The following is a 22,722-nucleotide window of genomic DNA, read 5'->3' as shown; positions in this document are numbered from 1 at the left end:
CGTACGCCTTCCGGCCATTTAGTGCCTAGGCTTGAGCAGGCATCACTCCACTCGGATGGGGGAGTGACGTCAGCGCATCCAGCTCCGGTTTTTGCGGATGGTCGTCCTGCCTACCCTTTACCTTCACAAGGTTCTGGGCTGCAGGATGATGTTCGTGCTCAGGCATTTCCGGTTTCCGGTTTGCCAGGGCATGCTTCTGCTTCCGGAACTGGCGACTTCGGTCATGGTTCCACGTGTGACTATTCTGATGCTCCATCAGTGGTCAGCGAGGAGTCTCGGGGCGTGCTTCCGTCGAAGCTCAAGTCTGTTCTTGACATCGCGGCGGAAGTAGCATCTCGTTATTTCCCCGAAGGAGTGGTGGCTGCGGACTCTTCCGCTCCGTTCGTTCCTTCGGCCATGGCGGACTTCCGGCCGGCACAGGAGGATGTTTCTTCCTTCCGGTTCGCCGAGTCTCCGTCAGTGGCTTACCAACTTTCGCATTCGCAGGTTCGTCCAGCACATGCGGGGAGTGGTATTCGGCCAGTGCCTGTTCCGTTACTGCTTCCTTTTGGTCCAGTTCCGGAATCAGCGCAGCAGTGGGTGGCGTCGGCTTCTCAAGCCTCTTCCTTTGTGCCTACGGGCAATAGGAAGCTTAGCTTGCCCACTCAGAGCCAGAGCTGGCTGGCGTCTTTTGCACTCCCTAGGGCTACCCTTCCGGTTCCCCGGGAATTGCTGCCTCTTCTGGCTAAACCGATCAAGCGTGATTCGGTTCTGCCGGTTTCTGAGGCTTCCCTCCTCTCTGCTGAGGAGGTTGGACGTCGGCAGATCGAACTGTCCTCCATTGCGGAGACTCTTGTTCGGACTCTGTCTCGGGCATTGACCGATTCGCTGGTTCCTTTCACTCTCAGTGAAGAACAAAATGCGGACGATGTCTCTGCGCTTTTGACCGCCTTGGCCAAGGTCAATGAGGAACAATTGCGGCTTTCCTCCCTACAGTACACCCAAGCGGTCCTCTGTAGGAGGGATCTCTTCCTCTCACAGTCCCAGTTCACGGAGCTGGCTACTAGGGAGACCTTGAGAGTCTCCCCGGTCTCAGAGGAATCTCTCTTCTGTTCGCTGGCAATGGATGCCAGACAGAAGGAGATTCAGTCGAACAAGGACAGTCAGTTCCTCGACTTCACTCTGCAGGGGGTGAAACAGTCTAAGCCTTCAAAGCAAAAGCAGGCTCAGACATCGTCGAACCCCAAGCCAGCTCAGAAGCGGCAGGCTCCGCCGGCCGCTCGTGGTGGGAAGAAGAGGACGGCATCGGGGAGGGGGCGTGGCGGCTCTGGGAGTAAGCTACACCCCCAATGAAGCGCTCCCGATCTCACCCCCCTCCCGCCTTCCACCTTGGTGATGGCGGGAGGCCCCTCCCGTGCACTTTCTCGTTGGATGTCGGTAGTAGACAGCCAATGGATTGTGGGAGTGGTGAGATCGGGCTTCCGCCTGCTCTGGCGGGAGGAAAAGGCGCCTCTTACCCGAGTGCCGCCGCGGTTCAAGCCCCCCTTCTCGCAGGAAGCACGTTCCGTCTTGCAGTCGGAAATTGCCTCCCTGGAGCAGAAGGGCGCGGTGGAGAGAGTGCGGGTTCACAGCTCCCTGGGATTTTACAGGCGTCTCTTCGCCGTTCCCAAAGCGTCAGGAGGATGGCGTCCCGTGTTGGATTTATCTCACCTCAACACTTTCTTGAGGGAGATAAAATTCAAGATGGAGACGCCAGCCTCTGTCCGAGACTCTCTCCGCCCAGGAGACTGGGTGACCTCGATCGATCTCACGGATGCATACTTCCACATTCTTATGCATCCGGCCGACCGGAAATGGCTTCGTTTCCGGTGGGGAGATCAGATCTACCAGTTCCGCGCACTCCCTTTTGGGCTGTCCCTCGCACCATGGATTTTCACCATGGTGGTGAGACAGGTCTGTGCACTGGTGAGGTCCCAGGGTATCCGTCTGCGGGCTTATCTGGACGACTGGCTCATCATGAACCAGTCCCAGAGCGGCTGTTCGCAGGATACCCTGACGGTTCTTCGAGAATCCAACTTGTTGGGGTTCTCGATCAACCGGACAAAGTCGGAGCTGACCCCGTCACAGACATTCACTTATCTGGGGATGTCTTTCGACACGGTCGCGTGGACTGTCCAGCCTTCTCAGAGGAGGGTGGACAAGCTCCAAGCTCAGATTCGCTCCACTTTGCCTCTCCTGATGGCTTCCATCCGGTCGCTCGCCTCCATCCTGGGGCAGATGGAGTCCATGGCCCTTTTGGTCTCCCTGGGCCGGGTCTACAAACGGCCTCTTCAGTTCGCTCTGAAGCCGTTTGTGGACTCTCCTCTGGTGGATTGGGACGCCCTCATCCCTTTGCAGGGATGGTTCCAGTCTGCGACCCTTCCGTGGTTGGACACGGAATGGGTCTGCAGAGGTGTTCCGATTGTCGTGCCCCTCCCCGACCTGGACCTCTTTACAGATGCGTCCCGGGAGGGTTGGGGGGCACATACAGATCTTCAGACTACTTCCGGTCTGTGGACGACGGAGCAGTCCTTGTGCCCTCCCTGTATGCCAAGCATGTTCGTCTGTTTACAGACAACATGACAGTGGCAGCGTACCTCAACAAACAGGGAGGCTCGCGGTCCCCGTCTCTCTCGGAAAGGGCTTGCGAGATCCTGGTGTGGTGCTTTCAGCATCATATCACGATCTCGGCCAGGTACCTACCAGGGAGGCTGAACACTCTGGCGGATGCGCTCAGCCGCTCCAGCACAGTGCTTCAGTCAGAGTGGACAATCACTCACGGGGCACTGCTTCGCCTTTGGGCCCAGGTCCAAAAGCCTCTGGTAGACCTTTTTGTCACAAGGTACTCGAAGAGGCTTCCGGTGTTCGTCTCGCCATTCCCGGATCCTCAGGCATGGCGAGTGAACGCTCTGGACTTTCCCTGGACGGGTCTGGAGGCGTACGCCTTCCCTCCCTTTCCGTTACTCAGCCGAGTAATCCGGAAAGCGGAGATGGAGGGGCCGGCCCGCCTTCTTCTGGTCGCCCCTCTGTGGCCGTCGCAGGTCTGGTATCCAGATCTTCTTCGGCTCGCCCAAGGGCCCCCCATTCCTCTCACACTCGTGCGAGGGGAACTAGTGCAGCCCCGAACAGGCATTCCACACGAGGAGCCCAGTCTTCTGAAGCTTCACGTGTGGAAGTTGTTCGGGACTCGCTAAAGCGCTCTGGGGCGTCGTCTTTGACGCTGGACTTGGTGGCTCGCTCGCATAGAGCGTCCACCTCGTCAGTCTATGCTTCCCACTGGAAGGCATGGACCGCCTGGTGTTCAGCTAGAGGGGTGAGTTCGGTGGCTCCGCGCTCTATCCAGGTCGCCAACCACCTCTCTTTCATGTCTTCGCAGGGCGCCTCAGTCTCCTCCTTGAGGGTCCGGCGCTCCGCTATCTCGGCGACTCTTAAGCAGATCGGTCGGTCTGTTCGAGTCGGGGGTGTTATAGCTGCAGTCATTAAAGGGGCTGCTCTTAAGGAAGCCAAGGCACGTTTGCCCGCTCCCAAGTGGGACTTGTTTTTAATCCTGGAATTCTTACGTTCCGCGGAGTTTGAGCCTTTGAGCGAGGCCAGTCTGTTCAATGTCACTCGCAAAGCGCTGTTTCTTCTTTTGTTGGCAACGGCCCGACGGGGTAGCGAGGTCCACGCCCTGTCGGGTCTGCCTGGGGATATCTCCTTTGAGTCGGACGGTTCCGCATCTTTGCGGTTCCGGCCCGATTTCCTGGCCAAGAATCAGTCTCCGGGGCAGGCCTCTCCGCTGGTTAGAGTCAAGGCTCTGACCAACGCGTTGGCTCCGGACGACCCTGATTCGGTTAATTGCCCTGTTAGGGCTCTCCGCCTGTACTTAGCCCGGACTCAGCCGATTCGGTCTAGTTCTCAGAAGTTGCTTTTTATCTCTCTCCTCACTAAGCGCGAGAAGGATTTGTCGAAGGTAACGTTGGCCCGGTGGGTGTCCTCGCTCATTAAGCAGGCTTATGAGTGGAGTCACACAAAGAGGGGGGGGGGGGGTTATGCCCTTCTTGCCACTCGACTCGGCCCGAGCCCATGAAACGAGGGCGTGGGCATCCTCTCTGGCAGTACTGCGCTCCAAGCGTCTAGAGGAGGTGCTGACAACTGCGTATTGGCGTTCCGAAGATATTTTCATCAACTATTATCTTCGGGACGTCGCTGCACTTCGACAGGATGGCTCGCGAGGGCTCCCTGCGCTCATAGCAGCAGGCCAGTTCCTGTCCAGAACTTGATAGTGAGTTTTGATTTATTCCTTGCCCACCGCCTTGTTGATGTTATCTGCTAATGTGATTCGGAGTAAGAATATGTAATTTAATGGAAAATTTCCTAGATAAATTTTCATTTAATTAATATACTTACCCGAATCACATACTGTATTCCCTCCCACCTGCCCCGCGTATGGTTTTAAGATTTTTAAAGCCGTATGAGAATAGGCACGTGTTCCTAGAGGAAGTGACGTGGCACACACCCGTATGGGAGGTAACTCCCAGTGTGCTGGCCCATTACCAAAGCTACTTTCACTTTCGTTTTGGTGATGGGGTTGCTTCCCTTTAAAGTTTTTAGCCGGGTAAGCGTTTTTCAGTGATAAGCATCTCAGGTGACTCAATGCTAATGTGATTCGGGTAAGTATATTAATTAAATGAAAATTTATCTAGGAAATTTTCCAATATCTCACCTGGTTACCTGACATCGTGCTCTAAAATAGGTAAATATCTTACCTGGTTACCTGACATCGTGCTCTACAACAGGTAAATATCTCACCTGGTTACCTGACATCGTGCTCTACAACAGGTAAATATCTCACCTGGTTACCTGACATCGTTCTCTACAATAGGTAAATATCTCACCTGGTTACCTGACATCGTGCTCTACAATAGGTAAATATCTCACCTGCTTACCTGACATCGTGCTCTACAACAGGTAAATATCTCACCTGCTTACCTGACATCGTGCTCTACAATAGGTAAATATCTCACCTGCTTACCTGACATCGTGCTCTACAACAGGTAAATATCTCACCTGCTTACCTGACATCGTGCTCTACAATAGGTAAATATCTCACCTGCTTACCTGACATCGTGCTCTACAACAAGTAATAAATACCTCACCTGGTTACCTGACATCGTGCTTTACAATAGGTAAATATCTCACCTGCTTACCTGACATCGTGCTCTACAACAAGTAATAAATACCTCACCTGGTTACCTGACATCGTGCTCTACAATAGGTAAATATCTCACCTGCTTACCTGACATCGTGCTCTACAACAAGTAATAAATACCTCACCTGGTTACCTGACAACGTGCTCTACAATAGGTAAATATCTCACCTGCTTACCTGACATCGTGCTCTACAACAAGTAATAAATACCTCACCTGGTTACCTGGCATCGTGCTCTATAAAAGGTAAATATCTCACCTGCTTACCTGACATCGTGGTCTACAACAAGTAAATACCTCATCTGGTTACCTGACATCGTGCTCTACAACAGGTAAATATCTCACCTGGTTACCTGACATCGTGCTCTACAACAAGTAATAAATACCTCACCTGGTTACCTGGCATCGTGCTCTATAAAAGGTAAATATCTCACCTGCTTACCTGACATCGTGGTCTACAACAAGTAAATACCTCATCTGGTTACCTGACATCGTGCTCTACAACAGGTAAATATCTCACCTGCTTACCTGACATCGTGCTCTACAATAGGTAAATATCTCACCTGCTTACCTGACATCGTGCTCTACAACAAGTAATAAATACCTCACCTGGCTACCTGACATCGTGCTCTACAATAGGTAAATATCTCACCTGCTTACCTGACATCGTGCTCTACAACAAGTAATAAATACCTCACCTGGTTACCTGACATCGTGCTCTACAATAGGTAAATATCTCACCTGCTTACCTGACATCGTGCTCTACAACAAGTAATAAATATCTCACCTGCTTACCTGACATCGTGCTCTACAATAGGTAAATATCTCACCTGCTTACCTGACATCGTGCTCTACAACAAGTAATAAATACCTCACCTGCTTACCTGACATCGTGCTCTACAATAGGTAAATATCTCACCTGCTTACCTGACATCGTGCTCTACAACAGGTAAATATCTCACCTGCTTACCTGACATCGTGCTCTACAATAGGTAAATATCTCACCTGGTTACCTGACATCGTGCTCTACAACAAGTAATAAATACCTCACCTGGTTACCTGACATCGTGCTTTACAACGGGTAAATACCTCACCTGGTTACCTGGCATCGTGCTCTATAAAAGGTAAATATTTCACCTGGTCACCTGACGCCGTGCTCTCTAAAAGGTAAATATCTCACCTGGCTACCTGACATCGTGCTCTGTAACAGGTAAATATATTACCTGGTCACCTGACAACGTGCTCTATAACAGGTAAATATCTCACCTGGTAACATGACATCGTGCTCTAAAACAGGTAAATATCTCACCTGCTTACCTGACATCGTGCTCTACAACAAGTAATAAATACCTCACCTGCTTACCTGGCATCGTGCTCTACAATAGGTAAATATCTCACCTGCTTACCTGACATCGTGGTCTACAACAAGTAAATACCTCATCTGGTTACCTGACATCGTGCTTTACAACAGGTAAATACCTCACCTGGTTACCTGGCATCGTGCTCTATAAAAGGTCAATATCTCACCTGGTCACCTGACGCCGTGCTCTATAAAAGGTAAATATCTCACCTGGCTACCTGACATCGTGCTCTGTAACAGGTAAATATCTCACCTGGTCACCTGACGCCGTGCTCTATAAAAGGTAAATATCTCACCTGGCTACCTGACATCGTGCTCTGTAACAGGTAAATATCTTACCTGGTCACCTGACAACGTGCTTGATAACAGGTAAATATCTCACCTGGTAACATGACATCGTGCTCTAAAACAGGTAAATTTATTTCCTACTTATACCTGACATCGTGCTCTATGACAAGTACATATCTCACCTGGTTACCAGACATCGTGCTCTATAACAGGGAAATATTTTACCTTCTTACCTGACGTCGTGCTTTACAACAGGTAAATATCTCACCTGGTTACCTGACGTCGTGCTTTACAACAGGTAAATATCTCACCTGGTTACCTGACGTCGTGCTTTACAACAGGTAAATATCTCACCTGGTTACCTGACGTCGTGCTTTACAACAGGTAAATATCTCACCTGGTTACCTGGCATCGTGCTCTACAACAGGTAAATATATCACCTGGCTACCTGACATCGTGCTCTACAACAGGTAAATATCTCACCTGGTAACCTGACATCGTGCTCTACAACAGGTAAATATCTCACCTTATTACCTGGCATCGACGTCAGACCTGTTTACACTTACGATTTTGGCGTAATTTATTACGATTTTCTGCAAAAAATACGCCATTCCGCTATCCGTGTCAAGACTACGATTTTCATAAATTAAAAAAAGTTTAAAAAAATAATAAAATTTAAAAAAAAAAATTTTTTTTATTAATTCACATGTTTGGCATTGGTTTTTTTCAATGGCAAAATGGGGTGAAAAAGCACAGGACTGACCAGAGATCATGTCTGTCTGATGAGACGCTGGAGAGCCTTCTTGTGGTGAAGTCTCGCCCTCACTCATTCGGCAAGCGCAAGTACAGTAGGCCTAGAGAAGCGCTTGACACACTGAAAAAGGCCTACTACGAGCAAAAGAAAAAGAATCAGTGATGCATGTGCTTTTGATGTGATCTTCTTTGAAATTATGATGACTACAAAAACTGACTGATGTGTTTTGTTTGTGAATGATGGATATATGTGCATGATTGCGTTTCGCAGACACAGTTGTCATGTGCGTTGTAATTGGCGACGAATGCTGGATGATTACTATGTTTGTGCCAGGATTACTATTTTTGGGGCTGAGTATTACTCCAAAACACTTATGGGGGTAAACAGGTCTGCATCGTGCTCTACAACAGGTAAATATCTCACCTGGTTACCTGACATCGTGCTCTTAAACAGGTAAATTACCTGCTTACCTGACGTCGTGCTCGAAAAAAAGGTAAATATCGTACCTGGTCAACAGATATTGTTCTGTTTAACAGGTAAATGTAATGCGTCTGTATACGTCACACGACAAGAGATTGCAGGTCATGATACCACGCTTCCACTGGCCATTTTGAATCACAGTCGAAATAACGCTAATTGCAAGATAGAACTTGGGTATGGAGGGGGCCGAAGTTTAACCGAATACTGTGCATGTATTACAACTGCCCTATATAATGAAGTAAACATTTTGATGTAAACTGCTAAACATAGCAAAAAATATAAGCTAGTCGAGACCACTGGACAAAAAAAAGGAATTATAATGCAACTTGCAAGTGTTAGATTTTTATTGAAATGGTTGAGGGGTAGGGGAGTTAAAGGCACAGTAAGCCTCCCGTAAACCATCACAGATACTGTCGGGCTTTTACACACAGTACAAACACCCTTCCGTTTGAACGCTCACCGAACGGGAACATCCTAGGTGCCCTACGTAAAGAGCTAGCAATTTTCAAAGAATTAATTTTGCGGATTGTCTGTCAGACAATCGGACGGTGTTTTTTTTGCGCTTCTGACGTAACTTTTGAAATCTAAATAATAAATTGACAGCTTGTTACACAAACATTCTTAAATCATAAAAGAAACCTTTTTTCATCAAGACAAGATCAGAACAAACAACAATACGAAGTTTTGAAAGTTTAAAAACAGATAGCCCGGAAGCAGGGTCACGCAAGGCCGTGGTTCTCGTAGCAGACGACGCTGCCTGGCGCCAGTTCCTCTGAACCGTTAAAGGCACAGTAAGCCTCCCGTAAACCATCACAGAGCTCCCCGAGCGTCTACATACAGTACAAGCATACTTCCATTTGAACGCTCACCGAACGGGAACATCCTGGCTGCTTTCTGTCGAGCGTGAGAAATTTTCAAAGAATTTATTTTCGTGGACTTGGTCTTCTACAACAATGGCGCCTCGTTTTGGTGCTGGACGGCTGTTATGATACCGGAAATCACGCCCGGACAGTAAGCCTCCCGTAAACCATCACAGATACTGTCAGGCTTTTACACACAGTACAAACACCCTTCCATTTGAACGCTCACCAAACGGGAACATCCTAGGTGCCCTACGTAAAGAGCGAGCAATTTTTAAAGAATTAATTTTGCAGATTGTCTCGAACACTTTTTGGACCCATCCTGAACTCAGGTCAAACATGAGTTACTTCCCTTTGGGTCTCATTCTATCGATGTAAACTGGCGATAGCCGTGAATCGATGATTATCAAAATGTTTTTGGACCGTGGTGCGTTTTTGCGATAGACCTAACTTTTAAAATCTAAATAATAAATTGACAGCTTGTTACACAAACATTCTTTAATCATAAAAGAATTCTTTTTTCATCAAGACAAGATCAGTACAATTCGAAGTTGTGAAAGTTTGAAAAAAGAAAAGCCCGGTAGCAGACGACGGTTTATCATGCATATCGCCGTTCCTCTCAACAGTCAAAAGCCATCGCTAGAGTTCTTGTGAACCACAGCCGTTTGTTTCGTGCATAAAAACGTGCTATTGTAAATAAGCTTACATCGAGTCACATTCAAATAACAAACTGACGACTACATTGTGAAAAAGGGAAACTGGATCACACGGATTCACGATGGCTCAGGGGTAAGATAAACCACGCAAAAAAAAATTCTTTGAAAATTGTTCGCTCTTTACGGAGGGCACCTAGGATGTTCTCAATCGGTGAGTGTTTAAATGAAAGGGTGTTTGTACTGTGTGTAAAAGCCTGACCGTATCTGTGATGGTTTACGGGAGGCTTACTGTGCCTTTAACCGCCACTGCTCTAGTTCGCAGCCGTTTCAATGTTGCATTTTAGAGTCAAAGGTACACAATAACGTGCTATTGCAGATAAGCTTACAGAGATTTGCATTGAAATGACAAACTGGCGGCTAAATTGTGAAAAAAGGGAAACTGGATTACACGGGTTCACGATGGCTCAGAGGTAAGATAAACCACGCAAAAATAAATTATTTGAAAATTGCTCGCTCTTTACGGAGGGCACCTAGAATGTTCTCAAGCGGTGAGTGTTTAAATGAAATGGTGTTTGTGCTGTGTGTAAAAGCCTGACAGTATCTGTGATGGTTTACGGGAGGCTTACTGTGCCTTTAAGGTCGCGTTCTGACCTTCTTACAGCCACGCACATGATTACGGAGCGGTGCGTGTTATTTCTCTCAGACAACTAAAAAGAGAACACAAAAAAGAAAGAGTGGAGTTTTGTAATGGAAACAAATTCTTCGAAATCTGCATTAAAGCTGTGGTCTATTTATGACTTTCCGTGACTACGAGGTTGAAAAATAGGGATAAAATTATGTACAACATTATGTACAGCAAACGCTACCCGAAACCCCACCTATACGGCGTGTATGACCTTGAGAGCTTCAGTCAACGCTTGCATTTTGCAGTGGTAACATCCGGTTTGCTCTCTCAGAGCTGAGAATATTTGTCAAGAAGGATCGAGCAGAACAAAATCGGGGCCTCAAAATGTCAGGGCCGATGTCTTAACCGCTAGGCCACTCCACCAGCGTTGTCAAAGATAAACAAAAAAATGATAATTTTATATCATTCTACGCTTGAATGACCATTTATGCGTTGCAAAAACGTAAACATTGCCATTAAAATTTGCCTTTATTTGCAAACATGTTTCACGGAATCGCAGAACATGTTTACACCGTCATGCTACACATGATTTTATCCCTATTTTTCAACCTCGTAGCCCCAGAAAGTCATAAATAGACCATAGCTTTAATCGAATTTGTCCCACTTTTGGTGAGATAAGTTTCAATTTGATAACCCAAACGATTAAAAGCAGACACAGTGGTGATCCCTGCACCAGGGAGCAGTCATTATTTCTGATTCTCTTCATGCAAAATTGAATTTTCATACGAAGTCGAGTAACCCTTTATTCCAAAGACAGGAAAATGGATGGAGTGGAGTGAAACTTTGATCTAGACGTGGAACACGGAGCACGCAATTGCATCTTCACGACAGACATTGCAAGACTTGTGACCCGCAATGTCACAGCAAATGTGATTCTCAAGCGTGCCAAATCTAATTCAAGCAATTCTCCACTCGCGAAATTGAATTGATATATAGAAAATCATTTCTGGAAATGCAATTGTTGAACGCTTATTGAATTTCCATATTTCTGATTTGATACAGAAGTTTCTCCCTCTGTCCCTGTCCCTCGCTCTCTCTCTCTCTCTCTCTCTCTCTCTCTCTCTCTCTCTCTCTCTCTCTCTCTCTCTCTCTCTCTCTCTCTCTACTTCAGCAGCCTCCAGGGCTTAAAACAGGGTTGTATTTGCAGTCCAATTTTATTCACGTACTTTATAAACGAGTTAGCTAATGATGTCATGGCTAAAGGAAATCATGGTATTCAGCTTCTGCCAAACCAGATCGAAATCTTCTTAATGCTGTTCGCGGATGACCTGGCGTTGTTGTCCTCCACAGTATGGGGACTACAGAACCAGTTAAACCTTCTCTTCGAGTCCTCCCAAAGACTAGGACTAAAAGTAAACACTGAAAAGACCAAGGTGGTAGTTTTTCGCAAAGGTGGCCACCTGTCAGCAAGGGAAAAATGGACCTTGGGAAATGAGAAAGTGGAGGTTGTTGGAAAATACAAGTACCTGGGACTAAACTTTTCAACAATGCTAAGTTATAATATTGGTACTGAGGACTTCGTATGCAGGGCGAAGAAAGGCACTCTTGAAATTCTCAAGGCCCTTAAAACCAATGGGTGTCATTCGTGCGCTGTATTCTTTAAGTTGTTCGATACACAGATCGTTCCATCATTATTGTATGCAGCAGAAATATGGGGCCACCAGAACAATAAACAGATTGAGAAAGTCCACCTCTTTGCCTGTAAGTTGTTTATAAACGTACCCCCGTCGACCCCCAACGATACGATATACGGCGAGCTAGGAAGATATCCACTTTACGTTGAGGCTGCTGCAAAATGTGTGCAATACTGGTTTCGGCTGTTAAAACAACCATGCTCTCGACTCTCAAAGATGGCTTACCTGTCTCTTTTGAACAATCACGACAGAGGGCAAACAAACTGGGTCACACATGTCAAAGACCTTTTGTGCAAGTCTGGATATGGTTTCGTTTGGTTGTGTGCTGGGGTGGCAGATGAAAAGTTGTTTCTGGGAGACCTGAAGGAGACAATGAGGCACCAGTTTTCACAGGAATGGTTTACACGTCTGTCAGAAAGTACACGCCTTGAATTTTACCACAGTTTCAAAAGTTGTATTGGGCACGAAGAATACCTGGACATGATTCATGTGAGCCTTTATAAAGTTGCTTTGTCCAGATTTAGACTGGGGGTCTCCCCATTCAATGCCCATCGACATCGTTACTCTCACTCTGACACCAGTCGTGACTGTCCTTTCTGCCCGGATAATGCTGAAGACGAAAGCCATGTTGTTTTTTATTGCCCCACTTACGATGGCATCAGGCAGAGATATATTGGCAGAATACAGTATTTTTCAGATGAAGACTGTTTACGATATTTGCTCACTTGTACGGTAGAGGATCAGCTTGTATCCTTTGCAAAGTACCTGTTCTTGGCCTCACGAATGCGACAAAAAAGACTTGCAGAAAACGAACCGCTCACGTGATTCTCGCGTTCCCTGTACGAACATATATCATGCTCTGGAAACATTGATGCATTCCCCGTAACAAGAGATTGACTTGAGGGTGCCGTAAACGTGAACTCCCTGGCATGTTACAACCTCTTCTTATTATGCATTTCATCTCGGAAAATATGTGCGTTAATTGGTGTGTGTGTGTATGTATGTAAGTGTGTGTGTGTGTGTGTGTGTGTGTGTGTGTGTGTGTGTGCGCGCGTGCGCGCGTGTGTGTGTGTGTATGTGTGCGTGCGTGCGTGCGTGTGTGCGAGCGCCCGTGTGTGTATATGTGTGTGTGTGTATGCTGTTTAGTTTCATACATTTGTTGTATGCATTTAATGACTGCTTCATATGTGTATATAATCTGCTGTGTGTGTGCCCACACATGAGTGTATGTGTGTGTGTGTGTGTGTGTGTGTGTCTGTGTGTGTGTGTGTGTGTGTGTATGTGTGTGTGTGCCCGTGTCTGTACGTGTATATCTGTGTATGTGTCTTGGTGTCGTCTGACAATGTTTGCTTAAGTTATATCATCTTTCCAAGAAATGTTTCCATGATTATGTCCCAACATTTGGCAGGCTCTTTCTTTATTTTGCCTCACTTATTTGCATGTGTAGGCTATGTTTATAAAGCCCAATGTATCTCACCCTTAGTAATTTCGTTTTATGCACCAATTTCATTTGTCTGAAAATTGTCAAAATCAAATCATTGATTAGAACAATAAAACATCCATCCATCCATCTCTCTCTCTCTCTCTCTCTCTCTCTCTCTCTCTCTCTCTCTCTCTCTCTCTCTCTCTCTCTCTCTCTCATGTAGATTTGCTATGTCTCTATCTAGTTGTCTGTGTTTCTAAGCGTGGAGAACCACAACAAGGGCTACATGAAATCCCTGGCCATGGTGGAACATACCGGAAGTGTCTTCTGGCCGCCCATTGTGCGCATGCGCAGCTCGTGCAAGATGGACATCACGTACTTCCCGTTTGACGACCAGATCTGCATCCTGAAGCTGGGGTCATGGGCCTACGACGGACTGCAGGTGAGTGCCCGGATGTTGCCGGTAATCTGCCTCTCTGGGGATTCTTCATTGTTGAGTCACTTGAGAAAAAGTGACTCTATGTAATCGGTCAGTGTTAGTCTGTCCGGCCGGCCGTCCGTAGACACCACCTTAACGTTGGACTTTTCTCGGAAACTATCAAAGCGATCGGGCTCATATTTTGTTTAGTCGTGACCTCCAATGACCTCTACACTTTAACGATGGTTTCGTTGACCTTTGACCTTTTTCAAGGTCACAGGTCAGCGTCAAAGGAAAAATTAGACATTTTATATCTTTGACAAAGTTCATCGGATGTGATTGAAACTTTGTAGGATTATTCTTTACATCAAAGTATTTACATCTGTAGCCTTTTACGAACGTTATCAGAAAAACAAGGGAGATAACTAGCCTTTTCTGTTCGGCAACACACAACTTAACGTTGGGCTTTTCTCGGAAACTATAAAAGTGACCGGGCTCAAATTTTATGTGAACGTGACTCATTGTGTTGTGAATAGCAATTTCTTCCTGTCCATCTGATGCCTCATATAATATTCAGAACTGCGAAAGTGACTCGATCGAGCGTTTGCTCTTCTTGTTTTACATTGTTGTTGTTCCTCTTCTTCTTCTTCTTCTTCTTCTTCTTCTTCTTCGCTTCAAACAAAGTGATGACCAAAGTGCGAAGTTGCTGCTTCATTATTCTAACTATTCTTTGAAGACAAGTTGTGTGCCTTTTTGAGGTTGGTTGTTGAGGTTGGTTGTTGAGGTTGGTTGTTGAGGTTGGTTGTTGAGGTTTTGTGTCTGGGGAGGTCAGAGGGTCACCCGAGGCCTATCCAGCATCGATCTTATTCGTTGGTTTAAGCATGGTTTTATTTAGATGACAAAGTGTGGCATATAATACAAAAGACTGATAAACTTGGGAGCACACAACTAGCTGTGCTTATATCAAGTGTGGTTACACACTTACATCCACTCAGAAAAAAAACAGTCTTGTACAGGTACATGTTATTCTGTGGATAAGGCCTAAAAAAAAAATAGGTGTGGTTACGGTAACCCGACCTACCCTATTTTTCGGGGCAGACCCTATAACTTTTTATTACATTTGTCAACAAAAAAACAAAAAAACCCGAGTGCAGAAAACGCAATGAAAGCTAAATCGCCCGAGTCGCAAAACTTATTTCCCTGTCAAGTAGGTTTAATTTGTACACATTAGAAAAAAAAGTTTAAAAAAAAAATGATTGCCTACCTTCCTACCCTATTTTTTGGCTATGTTACCGTAACCACACCTTTTTTTTTTTTTTTTTTTGCCTAACGTATGATCGTAGAGTCTTGACTTGTACAGGTACATGTTATTCTGTGGATAACGTATGATCGTAGAGTCTTGTACAGGTACATCTTAATCTGTGGATAACGTATGATCGTAGAGTCTTGTACAGGTACATGTTATTCTGTGGATAACGTATGATCGTAGAGTCTTGTACAGGTACATGTTATTCTGTGGATAACGTATGATCGTAGAGTCTTGTACAGGTACATGTTATTCTGTGGATAACGTATGATCGTAGAGTCTTGTACAGGTACATGTTATTCTGTGGATAACGTATGATCGTAGAGTCTTGTACAGGTACATGTTATTCTGTGGATAACGTATGATCGTAGAGTCTTGTACAGGTACATGTCATTCTGTGGATAACGTATGATCGTAGAGTCTTGTACAGGTACATGTTATTCTGTGGATAACGTATGATCGTAGAGTCTTGTACAGGTACATGTTATTCTGTGGATAACGTATGATCGTAGAGTCTTGTACAGGTACATGTTATTCTGTGGATAACGTATGATCGTAGAGTCTTGTACAGGTACATGTTATTCTGTGGATAACGTATGATCGTAGAGTCTTGTACAGGTACATGTTATTCTGTGGATAACGTATGATCGTAGAGTCTTGTACAGGTACATGTTATTCTGTGGATAACGTATGATCGTAGAGTCTTGTACAGGTACATGTTATTCTGTGGATAACGTATGATCGTAGAGTCTTGTACAGGTACATGTTATTCTGTGGATAACGTATGACCGTAGAGCCTTGTACAGGTACATGTTATTCTGTGGATAACGTATGATCGTAGAGTCTTGTACAGGTACATGTTATTCTGTGGATAACGTATGACCGTAGAGTCTTGTACAGGTACATGTTATTCTGTGGATAACGTATGATCGTAGAGCCTTGTACAGGTACATGTTATTCTGTGGATAACGTATGATCGTAGAGCCTTGTACAGGTACATGTTATTCTGTGGATAACGTATGATCGTAGAGTCTTGTACAGGTACATGTTATTCTGTGGATAACGTATGATCGTAGAGTCTTGTACAGGTACATGTTATTCTGTGGATAACGTATGATCGTAGAGTCTTGTACAGGTACATCTTATTCTGTGGATAACGTATGACCGTAGAGCCTTGTACGGGTACATCTTATTCTGTGGATAACGTATGATCGTAGAGCCTTGTACAGGTACATCTTATTCTGTGGATAACGTATGATCGTAGAGCCTTGTACAGGTACATGTTATTCTGTGGATAACGTATGATCGTAGAGCCTTGACCAAGTTGATGTCCATCCCACTACACGTTGTGTCTTGCAGGTGGACGTGACGAACAGAACAGTGGACATCGACCTGTCTAACTACGTGGATAACGGCGAGTGGGAGTTGATGGGCACCAAGATCATCCGTAATGTTAAGTTCTACCCCTGTTGTCCCGAGCCCTTCCCTGACGTCATGTTCTACCTGCACATCAGGCGGCGCGTGCTCTACTACCTGCTAAACGTCATCATTCCCTGCATGCTGCTGTCCAGCCTCTCGCTCACAGGTAGGATGACGTCATAATGTTCCGTGTTGAGTTTGTTTTGGTGACGTCATGTTCTATCTGCCTTCTCAACGTCATCATCCCCTGCATGCTGCTGTCCAGCCTCTTGCTCACAGGTATGATGACGTCATAATGTACCGTTTTGAGTATTAATTGTTTTGGTGACGTCGTGTTCTGCATTCTCAACGTCATCATTCTCTGTATGTAGTATTATGTAGTCCTCTGTGTGGCGGTGTTTACTTTTCACCAGTGTAATGTGTGTTGCCGAGTTTGTGACCCTACACAGCGTTGAGTAGGTGACGCATTGTGTGATGTAATGCGTGAGTCACTGCTGCGCATGACGTATATTGTGACGTGTGTTGCAGGGTTTTTGCTGCCCCCTGACAGCGGGGAGAAGGTGACGCTGGGACTGACCGTGCTGCTGGCGTTCTCTGTCTTCATGCTGCTGGTGGCGGAAAACATGCCGCCCACCTCGGAATACATCCCGCTCATAGGTAGGCATGCTCTCTTTTTGTTGTCAATCAATCAATCAACATGAGGCTTATATCGCGCGTATTCCGTGGGTACAGTTCTAAGCGCAGGGATCTTTTTTATTTTTTTATTTTTGAGTCACTTGAGAAAAAGTGACTCTATGTAATCGGTCAGTGTTAGTCTGTCCGGCCGTAGACACCACCTTAACGTTGGACTTTTCTCGGAAACTATCAAAGCGATCGGGCTCATATTTTGTTTAGTCGTGACCTCCAATGACCTCTACACTTTAACGATGGTTTCGTTGACCTTTGACCTTTTTCAAGGTCACAGGTCAGCGTCAAAGGAAAAATTAGACATTTTATATCTTTGACAAAGTTCATCGGATGTGATTGAAACTTTGTAGGATTATTCTTTACATCAAAGTATTTACATCTGTAGCCTTTTACGAACGTTATCAGAAAAACAAGGGAGATAACTAGCCTTTTCTGTTCGGCAACACACAACTTAACGTTGGGCTTTTCTCGGAAACTATAAAAGTGACCGGGCTCAAATTTTATGTGAACGTGACTCATTGTGTTGTGAATAGCAATTTCTTCCTGTCCATCTGATGCCTCATATAATATTCAGAACTGCGAAAGTGACTCGATCGAGCGTTTGCTCTTCTTGTTTATTTTATTTTTATTTTATGCAATTTATATCGCGCACATATTCAAGGCGCAGGGATTTATTTATGCCGTGTGAGATGGAATTTTTTTACACAATAGGCCCTACATCACGCATTCACATCGGCCAGCAGATCGCAGCCATTTCGGCGCATATCCTACTTTTCACGGCCTATTATTCCAAGTCACACGGGTATTTTGGTGGACATTTTTATCTATGCCTATACAATTTTGCCAGGAAAGACCCTTTTGTCAATCGTGGGATCTTTAACGTGCACACCCCAATGTAGTGTACACCTTACATACCCTTACCCAACCTCCAATAAATCTCTCATAGGTAGGCACGCCCTCTTTTTGTTATCACCAACCAACCAACCAGAGTCTGACTATCTGACATGTCTGTAACTGATGATTTGACGTGTGTGTACCTACAGGTATCTACCTGACTGTGATCATGGCGATGAGCGCGCTGTCCGTGGCGCTGTCGGTCTTCGTGCTCAACTGTCACCACAGGGGGGCACTGCTGCACCGGCCTCCTCGCTTGGTGCGGACTCTTTCCATGTTTGCGGCCCGTGTGATGTGCATGTCACTGCGCTACCTGCCGCAACGCACCCCCTCCCCCTGCCGCGGCTCCTCCCTCTCCTCCTCCTGCACCCACCGCCACACACACCCCACCTCCCCCTGCGCCGAGAATGGACTGGGCCACGAGGCGGGTCACGTGACGGGAGACAACCGCGGTAATCACGTGATCGACCTGGGCCTGAACGGTCTGATCGGGGACTCGGTGGTGTGGACACGTCACAGCGACACGTCACACAACAACAACACCAACAACCGCTTCAGCGAGGCTGGGAGCCGGGCGAACTCCACGTTTGGGGAGGGCGGTGGGGGGAGGGGGAGCGAGAGTCGGGGCGGGGGGACGGGGAGGGGGGAGCAGAGCGGCACGGCACGCATAGAGCGCGAGATCCTGTACTACCTGCGCGCGGTGCTGGAGGCGCACGAGCGATCCAAGGTGGAGCGCGTGGCAGTCAACGAGTGGCAGGAGGTTGCGCGCGTGCTGGACAAGCTCTTCTTCTGGCTCTTCGTCATCATCACCTCCGTATCCACCCTTGTCCTCCTCGTATTCTCCCCCATGACCAAGGACGTCAACGTCCCCGGTACGTGACGTCACCCTACACGTCATTCGGCCGTGACGTGCTTCAGATGGCTTGGTTTTAATCCTGTGCTGTGATTGGCTAGCGGCATGTGACGGCACTCCACACGTCATTGTGCCGTGACGTGCTTCAGGTGGCTTGGTTTTAATCCCGTGCTGTGATTGGCACGTGCCCGGCAAGTGACGTCACTCCATACGTCATTCTCTCTTGACGTGCTTCAAATGGCTTCGTCATTATCTTGTGCTGTGTTTGGCACGTGCCCGGCAGGTGACGTCACTCCACACGTCATGCTGCCGTGACGTGTTCTGGTGGCTTCATTATTATCCTGTGCTGTGATTGGCTCGCGCTGAGTGTCAACCGCGGCTGTGTGACATTAAGCTCCTAAGTCAGAAATACAGGGTCTCCAAATTCACCAATGATTATACTGTGATACTCCCTGGTTTTGTCTGCCAAACTCCAGGGCAGTATTGCGCACAAATGGACAGGATTAGATTTGTGTGAAAATTATCACACACTGACACAGATCCGAGGGGGAAAACAGAAGATGAAAACAAAGGGGAGGTTTATGTGCATCAGAGGCAGACCTATGACGAGGTTTAAGATTGACATTCTTACCAGTTGAATGATGGAACGGGCCGACCCTGTGCGCGAACAATGCTTTGTCAAACATGCTGCATCAGCCATTGGACGCATCCGTTCTTTGAGGATTCGCAATCAAAATGAAGCTTACGCCAATTACCTCTGAACACTCAGTAGGAATTGTATGAGTTGTAAAAGAGTGAATGCCCTTGCTTTTTCTCGGACAAATAGATCCACACACGCTCCTGTCGACGTTATTCAAACACACCCCTCGCTAGTGATTGGCCCCTCCAATGTTTGTCCCAGTAAAAATCAAGGGTATTCACTCTTCCACAACCCATACAAACCCCACGGAGTTATTTTCGGAATTCGTCTATTGTGACAAAGTCTTTGTCTTGTCGTGAGTGTTACACCAATGACCTCTGGGCGATTGTGACAAAGTCTTTGTCTTGTCGTGAGTTTTACACCAATGACCTCTGGTCTATTGTGACAAAGTCTTTGTCTTGTCGTGAGTTTTACACCAATGACCTCTGGGCGATTTGGACGAAGTCGTTGTCTTGTGATCAGCTTAAAACCAATGTGATGGGCTTAAAACCAATGAACTCTGATCGATCGTGGCAAAGTCCATGTCTTGAGATGAGCCTAAAACCAATGAACTCTGATATGTCGTGACAAAGTCCATGTCTTGAGATGAGCCTAAAACCAATGAACTCTGATATGTCGTGACAAAGTCCATGTCTTGAGATGAGCCTAAAACCAATGAACTCTGATCGATCGTGGCAAAGTCCATGTCTTGAGATGAGCCTAAAACCAATGAACTCTGATATGTCGTGACAAAGTCCATGTTTTGAGATGAGCCTAAAACCAATGAACTCTGATATGTCGTGACAAAGTCCATGTCTTGAGATGAGCCTAAAACCAATAAACTCTGATATGTCGTAACAAAGTCCATGTTTTGAGATGAGCCTAAAACCAATGAACTCTGATCGATCGTGGCAAAGTCCATGTCTTGAGATGTGCCTAAAACCAATGAACTCTGATATGTCGTGGCAAAGTTCATGTCTTGAGATGAGCCTAAAACCAATGAACTCTTCTTCTTCTGCGTTCGTGGGCTCAAACTCCCACGTTACACTCGTGTTTTTTGCACGAGTGGAATTTTACGTGTATGACCGTTTTTTACCCCGCCATTTAGGCAGCCATACGCCGTTTTTCGGAGGAAGCATGCTGGGTATTTTCGTGTTTCTATAACCCACCGAACTCTGACATGGATTACAGGATCTTTTTCGTGCGCACTTCGCGCTACCGATTGAGCTACATCCCCGCCCTCAATGAACTCTGATATGTCGTGGCAAAGTCCATGTCTTGAGATGAGCTTAACACCAATGAACTCTGATCGATCGTGGCAAAGTCCATGTCTTGAGATGAGCCTAAAACCAATGAACTCGGATGGGTCGTGACAAAGTCATTACCTCTTGGTGAGCTTAACACCGATGAACTCTGATGGGTCGTGACAAAGTCATTATCTTGTGGTGAGCTTAACACCGATGAACTCTGATGGGTCGTGCGACAAAGTCATTATCTTGTGGTGAGCTTAACACCGATGAACTCGGATGGGTCATGACAAAGTCATTATCTTGTGGTGAGCTTAACACTGATGAACTCGGATGGGTCGTGACAAAGTCCATGTCTTGAGATGAGCCTAACACTGATTAACTCTGATCGGTCGTGACTAAGTCGTTGAAATATTAGAGCGCTTCTGTGATTGCTAGTCATTTTAATAGTGTGCTAACCTATTAAATACTATACATGTTTCTTTGTTTTTTGTGTGGTTGTTTTTGTTCGTTTGTTCGTGTTGTTTTATTCCGCATATTTGTGTGTATGTTTGTTTTCTTTGTGGATGTTTTTGTTGATTTGTTTGTTCGATTGTTCGTTTGCTTTGCTTTTTTATTTGGTTGTGTGTTTTGGCTCTTTTAGGACAATCAGTGGAAAAAAACTGCTGAACTGTGTCTTCAGTAACAAAGATGAGTATATTCAGAACACGCTGCCCCTTCTGTAACAAAGATGAGTATATTCAGAACACGCTGCCCCTTCAGTAACAAAGATGAGTATATTCAGAACGCGTTGCCCTTTCAGTAACAAAGATGAGTATATTCAGAACGCGCTGCCCCTTCAGTAACAAAGGTGAGTATATTCAGAACGCGCTGCCCTTTCAGTAACAAAGATGAGTATATTCAGAACGCGTTGCCCTTTCAGTAACAAAGGGAAGTATATTCAGAACGCGTTGCCCTTTCAGTAACAAAGATGAGTATATTCAGAACGCGTTGCCCTTTCAGTAACAAAGGGAAGTATATTCAGAACGCGCTGCCCCTTCAGTAACAAAGGGGAGTATATTCAGAACGCGCTGCCCCTTCAGTAACAAAGGGGAGTATATTCAGAACGCGCTGCCCTTTCAGTAACAAAGGTGAGTATATTCAGAACGCGTTGCCCCTTCAGTAACAAAGGTGAGTATATTCAGAACGCGTTGCCCCTTCAGTAACAAAGGTGAGTATATTCAGAACGCGTTGCCCCTTCAGTAACAAAGGTGAGTATATTCAGAACACGCTGCCCCTTCAGTAACAAAGATGAGTATATTCAGAACGCGCTGGCCCTTCAGGAACAAAGGGGAGTAATTCAGAACGCGTTGCCCCTTCAGTAACAAAGATGAGTATATTCAGAACACGCTGCCCCTTCTGTAACAAAGATGAGTATATTCAGAACACGCTGCCCCTTCAGTAACAAAGATGAGTATATTCAGAACGCGCTGCCCCTTCAGTAACAAAGGTGAGTATATTCAGAACGCGCTGCCCTTTCAGTAACAAAGATGAGTATATTCAGAACGCGCTGCGCTTTCAGTAACAAAGGTGAGTATATTCAGAACACGCTGCCCCTTCAGTAACAAAGATGAGTATATTCAGAACGCGCTGGCCCTTCAGAGATGCTGTCTGTACTTGTACACATCAGCCTGTTCAGAAAGTTATTTACCTTTAAACGGCATTCAGACAACGTTTAACTCTGTACAATATTGAACAGTTTTCCTGTCTTACGTTTCTGTTATGACTCTCTCTCTCTCTCTCTCTCTCTCTCTCTCTCTCTCTCTCTCTCTCTCTCTCTCTCTCTCTCTCTCTCTCTCTCTCTCTCTCTCTCTCAAACCAAGACTGAAGGTC

General features: G+C 46.1%; 1 protein-coding gene across 1 annotated transcript in view; it reads left to right on the top strand.

Annotated features, from left to right (window-relative positions):
* The window catches only part of LOC138974808 (neuronal acetylcholine receptor subunit alpha-10-like), a 56,375-nt gene extending 35,076 nt beyond the window's left edge, over positions 1–21,299 (top strand). The window contains exons 6-9 of the mRNA XM_070350550.1: positions 13,609–13,789; positions 16,431–16,656; positions 17,019–17,147; positions 18,221–21,299. Coding sequence (XP_070206651.1) covers positions 13,609–13,789; positions 16,431–16,656; positions 17,019–17,147; positions 18,221–18,951 — 1,267 coding nt within the window. The 3' untranslated portion in view covers positions 18,952–21,299. The remainder of the gene's footprint in view (positions 1–13,608; positions 13,790–16,430; positions 16,657–17,018; positions 17,148–18,220) is intronic.
* Positions 21,300–22,722: the final 1,423 nt, after the last annotated feature.

This window comes from Littorina saxatilis, linkage group LG1 (assembly GCF_037325665.1).
Source record: "Littorina saxatilis isolate snail1 linkage group LG1, US_GU_Lsax_2.0, whole genome shotgun sequence".
Lineage (NCBI taxonomy): Eukaryota > Metazoa > Mollusca > Gastropoda > Littorinimorpha > Littorinidae > Littorina > Littorina saxatilis.
The sequence above is the reverse complement of the archived record's forward strand: the minus strand, read 5'-3'. Positions and strand labels throughout refer to the sequence as shown.